Source organism: Typopeltis vanoorti, chromosome 5, assembly GCF_054136105.1.
Source record: "Typopeltis vanoorti isolate ZY-2024b chromosome 5, IOZ_Tvanoo_1.0, whole genome shotgun sequence".
NCBI lineage: Eukaryota > Metazoa > Arthropoda > Arachnida > Uropygi > Thelyphonidae > Typopeltis > Typopeltis vanoorti.
The window spans coordinates 170,497,023-170,512,050 of NC_143553.1; the positions used below are offsets into that span (position 1 = coordinate 170,497,023).

The 15,028-nt window shown below is 34.9% G+C and overlaps 1 protein-coding gene across 1 annotated transcript in view; it reads right to left on the reverse strand.

Annotated features, from left to right (window-relative positions):
• LOC150107054 (transmembrane 9 superfamily member 1-like) overlaps positions 1-15,028 on the reverse strand; it is a 372,331-nt gene that overhangs the window by 225,326 nt on the left and 131,977 nt on the right. Inside the window, exon 5 of the mRNA XM_090392919.1 lies at positions 2,492-2,610. Coding sequence (XP_090249045.1) covers positions 2,492-2,610 — 119 coding nt within the window. The remainder of the gene's footprint in view (positions 1-2,491; positions 2,611-15,028) is intronic.

The window sequence follows — 15,028 nt, forward strand, 5'->3', positions numbered from 1 at the left end:
TTTATACCTGTTTTGTTGACTTTCAGAAAGCATTTGATAGTATAGATCAAAAAGTGGCATGGACTGCACTCAAATGTTATGGAGTGGACAAGAACATGATGTCTCTTGCAGAACATCAATGACAATGCATAGGCTGCTGTGAGAAACTGTGGAGAAATAGGAAGATGGTTCCAGACGACGAGGCACAAGAAGAGAAGACCCAATACCTACAAGCATCTTTAACCTGCTTTTAGAAAGAACAATGTATGTCACAGAGGATAACATAAGGGGAATTTCAATTCAAGGTAGTAAGATAAACAACTTGTGATTTGCAGATGATATAGTTATTACTGAAAAAGATGAAGTGAAACTAGAAAGAACAGTGCTGAAGTTAAGTGAAGTAGTAAAGAGATATGGACTAATAAGGAACATCAATAAAGCAAAACCAATGATATTCTGAGAGAAGAGTATGAAAAAGCAATTAAAGGTCAATGGACAAGAGCTGAAAGAGGTTAGGAATGTCACATACCTGGGGAGCAACATGACACATAATTTAGACTAAGAAAGAAATAAGATTTTTAAGATATATAAATAAGATTTTGTAATCCCAGATAACAAAAGCTAAAAGTAAATCTACAGGCAATGAATGGCCAAGATAAGGAAAAGTAAATCAGTGGGTCTTCCCATAAAGTTGTGACTGCTGGAAATATGCATATTCACAAATTTCTATGGTTGTGAGTCATGGATAACAAAAAACACTCTGAGATAAATATCGGCTTTCAAAAAAAACATTATAGAAAGATTCTTCGATTTGAATGGGTACAGAAAGTAATAAACAAACAACTGTATCACAAAGTAAACTAAAGTTTTTTGGACATATCTATATATATGTCCAAAATATATAATGGATATATTTTGGATAATAGTTGAATGGATAATAGTTGAAAGCTGGTTGGTACAATGGACAGTATAAAAAGAAGAGGGCAGCCAGAGCAAGAATGGGTAGATAATGTAAAAGAGTAGTGTGGAAAGAGCTTCCAAGATTTGAGTCATCCAGCAGTGGATAGAGAGAAGTGGCATACCCCCCCCCCCAAGGGTAGATACCAGGAATTTGATGGTGATGATTTATTTCAATTTATTTTTATTTCTTTTTATACTGGACACTGAATTAGAAACTTATTTAATACCATGTTGGACCTCCTTTAGCCTGAATTACTGCAGATATGTGGTTTGGCATAGATTCAACAAGGTGTTAGATTGCATCTACTTCTACAACATATCAGATATTCACCAGACGGTCCTTTAACTGGCTGAGATTTGACAGAAGAGGACTGCGCTCCTGAATCAGTTTTTCTAACATGTCTGACACATTCTCAATGGGGGTTCAGATCCGGGCTTTGTAGGAGCCAGAAAAGATGGCAGAAGTCACTATCATGTTTGCTAAACCACTGCTGAACAATTCTTGCACAATAGACAGTAGTATTGTCGTCCATAAAACAATTATCATCTGTTGGATAAAAAAGATAATATTGCAGGAGGGACTTGATCACAAGTGTTCAGATATTCCTTGGAAGACGCCCAATGTTCCAACAATATCAGGGGAGCTACTCTGTATCAATAGAACATGCTCCTAATACAAGCAATGCGCCATTTTCCCAACACCCAGGATATCTTGGGACTCCAGACAGACAGGTACCTACAATAAGCCCTTTATTGAACTCCGAAAGATCCTTTGTTTTTCCTATTGATCAAACACTGAGGATTACTGATCAACAACATTCTTAGTTGCCTAGAACAGATGGTGACATGTGACCAAGTATTTTGCATATATATAAGTTGCATAAGTGACATTTATGTACATCTGCATAAAGGTTTCTAATTCAGTGGCCAGTATAAGTAACTCTCTCACTGGATGGAGGCACTCCAGCACCTGGTGCAGATCACTAAAATGGAACAACATTCCATTGTTCATGCTTTACCTTGTGAATGTGTGTGCACTGATGACGGCCTGTTAGTTTCAGGTCAAAATATTTGCAATAATAAGATTAATATTATTAATTTTTATGAATACATCTCTAATAATTGTTATGTCACAAGTAACAATAAAAACTCATTTAATTCTTTCACTTACTTGTTGTCACCTCTAACCTTCAATAGTACTCTGAGGATACTATTTTGAAATCCAGCAAAATATAAGCTAGTCAATAAACATCTTTTTTTTTTTTAATATAACTTGGTGTTTCTGTGCTATATCATAAAAAAAAAAGTTATGAATAACATACAGCATATGAGTGTGTCAACAAGAATACCAAGTTGCTATTAAATGAGTGGACACAATGTGATTTTTTTATATGTGAAGGTGCTGTATCCAGAATCCTCTGACAATAATGCACAAAACCAGCATTTTGTGCATTAAAAAATAGTAGCTTTCAATTCTTAATTTCTAATATCAGTTGCATTGTAAGAGAGTAGAGTGGCTAATTTATTAGCTTAAAAAATTATCAATAAATACCTTATTTTCATTGTACTCAATATTGAAAGTCAGATGAGTCCACAGATAAAGTTTGTGGGTATGTGGAAGAAACCCGCCTTCTTCTAAATGACCAATGAAACCACGAAGAGGAAGCTCATCTAGAAAATCAAAAAATACACACTAATGAATTTTCAACTCCATTCTGTATTTATATTTGGGCTATGTTAATTTAGTCCTATATAATTTTGAACCCCTTTAGAGAAAAATTTCAAACATTTTTAAAAACTTATTAAATCTTAGAATACTGCGCAAATAATTCAGTGTAATTATACTTCATGTATCTTAGTATGTGACAGTCATCCAAAATGTTTGGAAGTAGGATATAAGATTGTATATTTGTGTACAATTCCAGTTCATTATTATGCTTTTATGATCATCACTTCTTAAATAAAGGTGTAAATCAAGAGGAAATATTCCAGGTGTGCTAGGTGTAAAGTGCACATCCATGGAATATCAATATCACCGATATTATATTTTTACATTTATTCCCATTAAAGACTCCCTTAATTGTTTCGTGGCTTCACATGATTCCTAAAATTAAACACAATATACTAATGCTTCATGAAGAGGACACTTTTTGATACGTAAACATTGCATCCCATTTGCATTAATAGCCCAGGTGTGTGTTCAAAATGCATGCACTTTTGAGCCCCCTTTGATCAGATATACAGGTCAAATTCTTAGTGTTCCAGTTGTTTTAAACCACCCATAAGATGAGGCAAGGTGAGCATTAACAGAATAGCATCTAGAAATCAGTGGCTGTTGATTGGTTATTGTGTCAACCAATCCAACAGGATGGTGTAATTTGTCATGAGTTGCTGTTTTTTTTTTCTTTTTTGAGTTTCATCTGTTTCACGTGAGTGAAGTGTGAACTGACGTGGTAGGCAAGTTTTTAATATATAATGTTCCATAAATGTATAACTTTTTTGCCCATATTTACAATGGGAAACAATATTGACAATTTAATGAATGTTCCGTTTTCTGCCAAAAAGTTACGGATTGTATTGTTAATATTTAATGAATTTGCCTATATATACTGAATTAGCCTATAGGCTGTGCCATTGTTATTTTATAAAGTGTATTATAAATAATATTTCATTTACTAACAATTATTTTTATTTTTGACTCCGAGTGTCCCTATATGTTATTATATTTGCACAAAGAGTTCACTCCAATTGGTGCAATGACTTTAACTCACTCTTTCAGAATCCAACTAATCATTGACTCAACACCAAGTACAAAATAAACACATTTAATAAAACTTAAAACAATATATATACACTTCTAGTAAAAATACATAACTACAAATACAGATTATATGGATCCAAGGCCTTATTAAAAAAATATAAACTTAGTCTTTAGACAAAACACTTTTTCTTTCACAATCAAAAAAAAATGTTCATAGTCTTATTCTCTTCCTGTTAAGGCTCTTTCCAGAAGTTACAAGGTTCTGTACTTCATTTTTTTTAGGATCCCTTTAAAATTCCTTTTTACTGCCTCACACAAAACAAAATCAAGTTCCTTCCTACTTGAATATATCTTGGCCAGTTTATAAAAACTTAGTTTCAAGATTTCCCTTTTCTTTACTTATTCCTTCTTGAAACATATTATTTCCACTATTCCTTTTTCGGAATACAATATGAAATTTCCTTTTAACTGCCGCACACAAAAAAATCAAGTTCCTCCCAACTTGAATATTCCTCGGCCAGTGTTCTAAAAAACTTTCCGAACGCTCTCTTGTTTACCACTGTAACTTGGATACGCAACGCTTTTCTTGTCAGCTGTCAATCAAACATCAAGTTCACTCCGGGAGCATGCGCACTTCAACAACGTCAGAAACTACGCATTGTAAAAATATGGCTGACTCGCTGTATCCACCAGCGCTGAAGAAAGTCTTTCATAAACACAAAATTCAACATTTAAAAATACAATAAACTTTCTTATAAATAATACAAATAATCAATTAAGTAAGTACTTCAATATTTTTACTTTTTTTTTACATATTACTTCTAACATAATATTTTCATAACGAGCACATCACAAGTGCAGACACTGCGTGTATGAAAACAAAAACTAACAAGCAAAATTAATACGTAAAAATATTCAGAATTTTTAATATGATTATTTTTACAGTATGACTGTAGTTGAAGAAGGTAAGCCTCATCCTTCTCCTTTTCCAAATTTACTGAGCAAGCAGAAAGATGCAAAAACTGAGTATATGAGACTCTTCTCTATTTCACAATACAATGCAGTAGAATGGTTAACTGGGTGTTGGATGTGAAGTGCAGTCAAGAGTTTTTCGTTGGCCTTCTTTATTATTTTTCAGAGAGAAAGGTGTTTGGAATAAGCATGGATATCCTGACCTTAAATCATTTAACAGCAGCAGTGCAAAAGTATTAGTGCTCCCAATTGCATGTTCAGTCATTTTTAAATCTTAACATGTTTGGAAAACAAAGAATTGACACGCTCATTGACAAACAAAGAAAAATTGAAGCTACTCATCATAATCAACAGGTAAAGAAAAATAAAGACTTTTTAAAAAGATTAATTGTTGTTGCATGCCCTTTGGCTAAGCAAGAGCTTCCTTTGAGAGATCATGATGAGTCTGAAGATTCAGCTAATCAAGTAAATTATATAGAATTTTTAAATGTGCTCCATGTGTGTGATCCTCTTTTAGACAGTCATTTAAGGGATTTCACTGTATTTCAAGGAACTTCTTCTGCAGTTCAAAATGATATCATTAGTGCTATTATCTGATGTGGTTAAAGATGTTACATGGCATGTTAATTGCACCTCCTTCAGTAGAATTTTATTTCTAAAATTAGCATTTGTGAAGTGTCTGGATGATATCGAATATCTCAAATTGAATTAAAACTGATTTCAAGTTATATATATATATTCATTTTGCTTTTCATAAATTGAGCGCTTTCTGTATCCAATGACTGTATTATAAACAGCTCATATTATGTATTATGAACTCTCATACTTGTGGTCTCTAACCTCAGATCAAGTACTTTATTTCTAACCCAACTCTAAGATCCATAACTTTATTATTATATAGGTATTTCCATGGAGTCTGAAGACTCATTGTGGGAGACCCAATCTATTATATCTCTTCTTGAACTATTAACAGACAAAGCACTCACAACTGACTCTAGCAACCCATTCCACTCATTCACAACTCTCCAATCAAAAAATATAGTCCTCGCACCCCTATTAACCACACCTTTATTCAACTTCTAGAGATAACTCCTTGTTCTGGTCTCTCTAGCCAAATGCTGAAACATTTCCCCAGCATCAAATCCTACAAAACCCTTTAAGCAACTTAAATGTTTCTATCAAGCCCTCTCTTTTTCTCCTATCAACCAACTTCTGCAATCCACACACCCTCAATCTATCCTCATAGGGAACATTCAACAGAAACCAGACTTGAGCACAGTAATCCAGATATGGACATATCAAGGCCTTATAAAGAGGAATAACTCCCTTATCTCTACTTGTTAATGTGTTCCTCACTAGCCAAGTAATCTTATGGGTTACCTTAGCAATATGTCCTCTAAACTTTAACTGTCTATCACCACTCCTAAATCTCTAGCTTCATCTATTTCCTGGAGTACAGTGCCATCAATGTGATACAAGGCTTGTAACTTTACATTTCTCGACATTAAACTGACACCAATTAATCCTTTCTTTTAGGCTTACACGGCGATCCGAATGCATTTTTGAAAATTATGGAGACAACTACCATGTTTGAATAAAAACTTTAGTTTAATATAACTAAAATCTACATTTGACGTTTAGACCTTTATGTCAAGGTCATCTTCTGGCTACAATCAAACTGGTTTGTTAAAGACACTGACCAACCACTACAACAATTGTTGGCCTGACCTCTGGTGAAAAAAAAAAAAAAAAAAATTATACATCAACGCTAGAGTCCTATTATTAGTGTTATCTGTTGGTTGTAGCCCAATGTATTTCTACAATCCTAATAATAGGACTCTAGAGTTGATGTATAATTTTTTTTTAGCAGAGGTCAGGCCAACAATTGTTGTAGCGGTTGGTCAGTGTCTTTAACAAACCAGTTTGATTGTAGTGTAGCTTGTTTTCTGTGTATAATTGTATGCTCCAGAAGATGACCTTGACATAAAGGTCGAAACGTCGAATGTAGATTTTAGTTATATTAAACTAAAGTTTTTATTCAAACACAGTAGTTGTCTCCATAATTTTCAAAAATGACACCAATTAACTTTTGTCCATACTGACAGCCTATTTAAATTGTCCTGCAAGTTCTCCACATTGCCTTAACTATTGCCATACTTAATTTCATATCATCAGCAAACAACTGAATATTTCCTTTCAGGTTATTTCCTATATCATTTATATACAAAGTAAACAACAATGGTCCCAGCACTGAACCTTGTGGCACACCACTAGTCACCTTTTGCCTCAATTCTTCTCCTCCATATGATACTTTTTGATAGCTGTTATAGGCTCTCCGTTCAGAATGTAACTGATGTTTTCAATGTTATTGCCTATTTTCATTCTTTTTATTGTTGATTTCATGCAAAATTTGTTACAGCTGCCATTCAATTTAGTTAAAGAAACCTGGCAAACTTGCAGTGGATGTGTTTAGGAGTACAACATTATCTGCATAAAGCAAAGAACTAAGTTTGATATAACCAATTCTAATATCAGTTTTGATGCCACTTTCTTTCATAATGTGATCATTATGGATGACGAATAAGAGTAGAGATAAGGTGCATGTCTTATGCACTTATTTTACTTCAAACCATCTTTCAGTATTCCCTTCAATTCTAACTGCTGACTGACAACTTAAATATTGTATTGCTCTGCATAATATTCCATTTATCCCATATAACTGTAGTGTTTTGAAAAGCTTTTCCCTTGGCACCTTGTCATATGTACAGATCCTTGTCATATTTCCATGATTTCTCAACTGTTTATCATGAAGAAAATCTAATTTGAAACTCTATTTGGCTGGAATCCAATTTGTTCTTCTCCCAGTTTCTCTTCAACAATTTTTCTCAGTCATTTATAGATAGGAACTATGAGAGCTCCACTTCAATCATCTGGAATTTGACCTTTTGACTAGGCCCTCTGAATTATGCAGTGCAGCCACTGTAAGACATTTATACCACCATACTTCAGCATTTCTGGTTGAATATCATCTACTCCAGCTGCCTTTCCACATTTCAAGTTTCTGATGGCTTTCTCTACCTCGAGTATTGATATGTACTCCTGTTTGCATTTCTCTTGAAAATTCTCTACTACAGTTCTGTTTCTGCTTGTTTCATTTAATAGTCTTTCAAAATAATTTCTCCAGACATCTAGGATAACCTTATCTTCAATTTTCATGTCAGCTTTAGCCTCTTTGATTCCTTTTACAGTACTATTTCCTCAATTTCTAAGCTTCTTCAATAGCCTCCAGAACATTTTGCCACCGTTCTGATATTTATTTTCCATACTCTTACCAAAGTCTTCCTGTGACTTTTCTTTAGCTACTTTTACACATAGCTTAGCTCTCTCTTGCATTTTTCTCTATATTCTTTTAGAGTATCTGCCAATTTATTTCATTGCTTCTTTCACTTATGTCCACCATGGCATTCTTATTTTTCTATCTTTGCAGATAACATCACCAAACTGGGTCTACAGTTTATCTGTAAAAGCTGCTCAACTTTAATTCTTTTTAAAACTTTTTTACATACTGTTCTTTTCAATGTGATATTCCATTTTTTATCCTACTTAAAACCAAGTAATAAACTTGTGCACATCTTTATGTTGGAACATGGTGTTTGCAATGACTAGTTTATATCCTGAGCAAAAATCCAGCAGATACCATTATTATTAGCCTTACCCTTTTCTCCAAATTTTCACACAATACTTCTATGCGCCTTGGGGAATTCACTTCCTACTCTGCTGTTTAGATTTTCAATAAGTACCGCTTTTCCCATTTTCTTTTTGTCAGCTGCTTGCTGCAGCACTTGGAAAATTGCTCCACTTCTTTCTTAGGAGAACATTCTGTGGGATCATAGGCACAAATAAGTTTCATTATCCATTTCCCTAGTTTTAAAATTTGCCCACATGATATTTGAGATTACCTCACAATCAAGAAGTTTATCTTCATGTTTGGTGTTGAATGCTATTGCTTTCCTTCCTTTCCTTGATCATTATTGCTTGATCAAATATAAAATCCTATACTTATTATTTAGTAAGATTTCACCTCTTCTGTCCTCTTTATTCAGTGATGTGAATTATGACCACGTGGTACTTTTCCAGTTCTTCTGCAAGCTCAATTTCCATTCCATTAATGATTCTTATATTGATGGTTGCTATGTTCAGCTCTTTTGACGTTGCATTTGTTCTTCTTCTAGATGCTGAGCTTGAGTCTGTTCACTCTGGTTCCCAGACAAAAACAGTGCCATCCTTGTTTAAACAGGGGAAAAAGCACCAGTTGGCATGAAATCTCATCATGTTACACAATCGTATTATTTTTGGTTTAAGCCAATAGAGAGTATAATTTAGTCAGCTAAGTCTCAAATTGCCAGTCCATCCTTGTTCGTTCAGTACTGAGTGGATACCTACTAATGGGGCACACCTCAAGAAAGTGAGGATTGGACATTAGGTCAGAAGTCCCAGTCATATAAAATACTAAATGACTAATTATCTCCACTACTTAATACATAACACCTGTGTATACATATTATTGTTATTTGACACCTCCAGGGATTCCAGGGACTCATCGAGGGAGAACACCTACTCTACAACTCCGTCTCCACCATTCAATCACCAACTGACTGCAACTGCACCAACAGCATCTACTGTCGACCACCGCTGGTATTTCCACAGACAATCACAAACATTCATGCCCACAGCGGGATTCAAACCTGCAGCCTTTTGGCTGGAGAGCTGATATGCAATCCACTCGGCCAACCAGGCCGGCAATACATAATACTGATTTGCTTTCAAACAACATTTTACTTTCTTTTGATGCCACTTCTCTCTATGCCAATGTGGAAGTCTGAAAAATACAATCACTGCTCTGTGTTTGTGAATGTCCAAGATTTAAAGTATCACATGAAATCGTTCACAGCAGATATGCTCAGAGTGATAATAATTTTAGCAAATTTCTTTGAACTCAAAGCGAGCACGTGCACACACACAGCTTTGAGGGGATTGTTTATGAATAGAAGACTCCCAGTTTAGATAAGTTTTTGACTAATTAATTGTGGATAACTATGTGTTTATGTATAAAAGTTGCAGTAGAAGTCGTGTGCTTAATGTTTGGGCCTGTCTGTTTGAGTTTGTTTATAAAATCATAAAATTTAGAGCAGAGTATAGTAGCCAGCAAAAGAAAGATGGTGGTGGCTTTATCTTTACAAGTGTTAAAATTTGATTTTAGTTGTTTCATGAAACATGAAGTTACTGTATTATGTCAAAAAATTATGAATTTTTAAGGCAGACTGAAGGAGCAATGTGTGCAAAGTGCAATATGAATGCAGACTTGTGGGCAGAAACATATCAGTAACTGAAGGTGACAGTAGCAAGAATGCAACAAGAAGAATGAGTGCTCGTCTGATAGCAAAGCGAGATACTCTAAAAGAGCAGCGAATGAGTAGTATGAAAGTTTTGAAAAAGTGAACGAGCAATCTGCTGAACAAAACAATCAATGGTAGTAAGAATGATGAAAGCAACATGAATGTAGCAAAAACCGGGAGTAGTGAATGTGGTAAATGGCATGGAAGGGTGTAGTAAGACAGAGAAAGATGCATAAGGTGGTAGAATGGTAGAAAAAAAATTGAATGAGAAATGGTAGAAAAAAAAACTGAATGAGGAATGGTAAAGATGATAGCATGAAAGATATGAACACAAGTGAGGATATTAGAAAATAATTAGTAAGGTTGAGGAATGAATTAAGGCAAGCGTATACTGAGATAGGAAAATTAGAGAGGAGATTGGTAGTTGGAGGTGTACAAAAAAAAAAAAAGTAGCAGATGAGTCAGAGATGAATGATTGCAGTAGAACAGTGGAAAGTAGTGTAGTGCTCTATGGGGATTCTATAGTGAAAGGTGTGAAAATGGAGCAGGTATCAAAAAAGCATGCCTATGGGAGCAACAATAGGAAGAGTGACTGAGACTGAGTGATTGAAATGTGGAGCAGAGAGGAAATGCAGAGGAGTTGATTGTGCTAGTTGGTACAAATGACTTGTGAGGAAGTATGAATAAAGTAGCATACAATTTGAGGGTGTTGCTAGACACAGTGAAGCAAACGAGTGTGAGTGGTAGGATTGAGTATTACCCAGGTATGATAGCAGAGAGCTGAAGAGAAAAGCAATGAGAACTTGAGTCTGTTGATGTGTTGGGATAAATTGAAGGAAGGAGAGAGTTGTTTGCTACAGATGGCTTGCATTTGAGTGAGAGCAGAAGTGAGAAGCTGGATAGAGTGTTGATGAGCATGTAGTCAGTCAAGGAAACAGAAACTAGATAGTAGGACTGTGAGTGTAAGATACCAAATTGTGAAATAAGGGACAAAGGAAGATAAGAATAGGGATGCATGGATGGCCTCAGTGGGATCAATCAAATTACTGGAATGATGGGATAAGGAATAGTAGGAAGGAAAGGGGAACTAGGGGAAAGCAACTGTGCTTATACACCAATGCAAGGAGTATTAGAAATAAGAGTGCAGAATTTGTGACTTTGATACAATTACTCAGTGCATAAAATCATGTCAGTGAGACATGGTTAATAAAGGATGATGTGCTTACAGGAATGTGATGGCTAGAGCATTTTTCAAAAAGAGAGAAAAGAGAAGGCAAGGGATTACTGATGATTTCAGAACAGTTATGTCTTCTCAAAGAGTGGAACTGTAGAAAGCAATCGCGATAGTGACTTTGAGGCCATTTAGTGGGAACTAGAGATTAGCAAATTTCAGATATTTAGTGCAATGTTGCTACGGGCCTGAAAATGTAGAGGGAGAAGATTCTGAAATCTTCAGACAGATGAGACTGGTGAGCAACAGGTGGGTTATAATAATGGGTTACTTCAATTATGGAAGTTATGAACAATTCTGAAGTATGAATTCTGAACAATTTTAATTTTACTCATTCCAGCCAAAAAGCTTGGTCCATGATTAGGAAGCTTCATCCTAATACAAGGACTTCTAGTAAACTGCTCACCATAGATCCAAAATACAATGCAAAGCATATAGTTTCAATGACTAAATATCCTCAAGATAAAGTAGCTATGAGAGAGAGAGGTGAAACAAAAACTAAAATATCTTAAAACAGCTCTCCCACTATTATCACTATTTCAGGCATTCACTTTCTAGGGATTTACCCAGGTAGTTACCTCATTGAGGACTGGGAAGGCAGCTGGACTCGATAACATCTACCTGAATTCATTAAGAACTGTGGTCCAAAAACTATTAAATGGCTTACTGCTATGTATAATAATATCCAGGACTTTGGCATGCTTCCATCAATTTTTAAAAGATCTAAAATTATTGCCATCTTAAAACCTGACAAAGACCTGAAAAATCACTGACATCTTAAAACCTGAAATTGCTTTCAACTACTATCACCTTGCTAAGCATCTGCCTGAAACTTCTGGGAAGAATAATATACAACAGAATTTCTCCAAATATGGATAACAGAACTCCTCAGGAACAGGCTGACTTCAAATCTGACAGAAGTTGTTGTGATCAAGTACTGGTCTTGACAACCTTCATAGAGAACAGCTTTGAAAAACAAAAAACAATTTGAAAACAATAGCGGTATTCATGAACCTCTCTGCTCTCTATGGTACAGTGTCTTCGAAAACTCTTCGAAAATTCTTCGAAACTATCCCATCACCAAAACTAGTCAACCTACTTAATCAAATACTAGCAGACAGATGGATACAAGTATCTCTCAATGAATCCAAAAGTAAATTCTTTAAGATTAAAACTGATAATTTACATTTAAAATGTTGGCAGTTTCTAGACACATTTTATCTGCTATGGTAGTTAGGATGAATCTTAAGCCTCTTTCAATATTATATAAATAAAATCCAGTTTGTTAATCAATCTGGGTGCTACAGAAAAGTTTAAACCTTTGCTGAGTAGCGAGAGTTCATCTTTGTTTAAGGTGGTTGGATATGTTGACTATGTTATTGTTACCTGAAGGCAACTGGTGGCTCCTGTTGTTTCTTGCTTCTGGTTGGTTGTTAACGTTCACTGCAGATACACATATTTAGAAAAAACGAAAACGAATCTGCTAGTCTTGGACAACAGTACATATCAACTTGTTAACTACGATCCAACCAATAGAATAAAATAGAAAACAGAAAAGCTACTTAAATCAGTTATTACTACATACCCAAAGATACAGTCAAAAAATTACTTCTGCACTACGCTTGTTCTTCAAGAATTTACGGTCTACCAAAGATACATAAACAAAACACACCACGCTGGCTGATAATCGAAGGTACAGACAGCCTGAATTATCACCTAGCCAAGAAATTGGCATCAACACTCAAGGAGTTGGTATGTCATTCCCCCTCCTATATCAGAAACACACAACACTTTATAAACATAATCAAAGACATTAAATTAGAAAAAGATGATATTTATTAGTCAGTTTTGACGTCTCTGCCCTCTTTACGAATGTCTCAATCAATGACACAATCCTTCTTTTACAAGACAAATTCCCTCCAGATATCACGGCACTCTTTGCGTATATATTACGTTCTAGTTATTTTGTGTGGCAAAATGCTTTCTACTTACAAAAAGAAGGCACAGCCATGGGCTCGCCATTATCCCCCCCCTCCCACCGTTCATTGCTAACTTCTATATGGAATATTTTGAGCAATGTGTGCTCTAGATTCCTCTCCTTTAAAACCCAGTCTGGCTTAGATAAGTTGACGATGTTTTTGCTATCTGGTTCCATGGCCGACAGACATTAGACACTTTCCTCAGCCACCTAAACAAACGACACAAATGCATACAGTTCACAATTGAGATTGAAAAACAGAACTCACTTCTATTTCTAGATAAATTTGTCACACGTCTTCCTTCTGGCAATCTTTCCTTCACTGTTTACTGGAAACCGACACATACTGGCCAATATATACACATAAGCTCCTACCACCACCCAACACAAAACTAGGTGTCATTAATAGTCTAAAAAAACAGGGCTTTGAAGATCAGCTCCAATGAACAAGCACTTAAAGACAAATTTAAAGTTATCAGTAATACTTTTCTAAAAAATGGTTACAGTCAAAACACTACCAACAAAATTTTCTACAAGACCCCACTAAAAAACAAAGATAAACTAGACTACAATAAAACTATAACCATTCCATACATCAAAGGGACATCAGATAACATAAATAGAATACTACAGAAATACAACCTTAAAGTCACCTTTAAACTTCCTGCAAAATTAAAAAGCTTGCTCAACTCATCCAAAGACTCACTCCCTCTGTTGGCCCACCCTGGAGTATTGCACCTGTAATCTACCACATATAAGGGAAACAGAATGCAAAATTCCTATCAGACAAAAGGAACATAAATGACACATTAAATATAATAACTGTGGTGAAGCTGGTCTTTCTGATCAATCCCTGAACACTTTACATAGAATTGACTGTAAAAGAACCAATTGTTTACATCATACCAAAACATGGTATAAACACAAATTTAAGGAAGTCTGTGAGATTCTTATCAATCACCCTAATCTTAACAATAATGATGGTCTAAAAATCCCAAGCATATGGAAGGCACATATTCTACCCAAGGAACCTTTCTCCCTAAGAGTTAACTATAAACAGAATGTAGATAATCCAGACTCTTAAATCTAATAAAACAATTGTCATGTTAAATTAGGACATCATTGTTTACTGTAAGAAAACTATCTATATGAAAGAATGTTTCTCTGATGTTATCTTAAATAGAATATAGCTTTGATGTAGTTTATATATATATATATATATATATATATATCAAAAATTTGATATATATCAAAAGCTATATATCAAAGCTTTGACACACACACACACACACACACACACACACACACACACACACACACACACACACACACACACACACACACAATAGACCCTTGCTGAACACGGGGGTTATGTCATTAATACACTGTGCACACGGCAAAATCACGTTCCGCAAAGTTAAATTTCTATGGAAAAAAATGTGTTAGGTATAGATATTTCTTCAAATTAAGAAAGTATGTATGTATGTATGTATTTAAACTAACCTAAATATAACCTAAATAACCTAATTGTAATTAAAAGGGAAAAATGAAACAAATGTTAATTGAAAGGATTTTTATAACTGCTTAATAAGTAGGTACGATACAATTATTTTTTTAAAACGCTAGTGATTTTTGCTTGGGACAATGACTGACGCAACTATTTAAAAGTTTCGCAGTAAGGAGCGCAGAGTTTTTCAATGCCTTTCATAAAGTGTCCTCTTCTTTCTTCATTTGGGTCAATCTCCATTGCA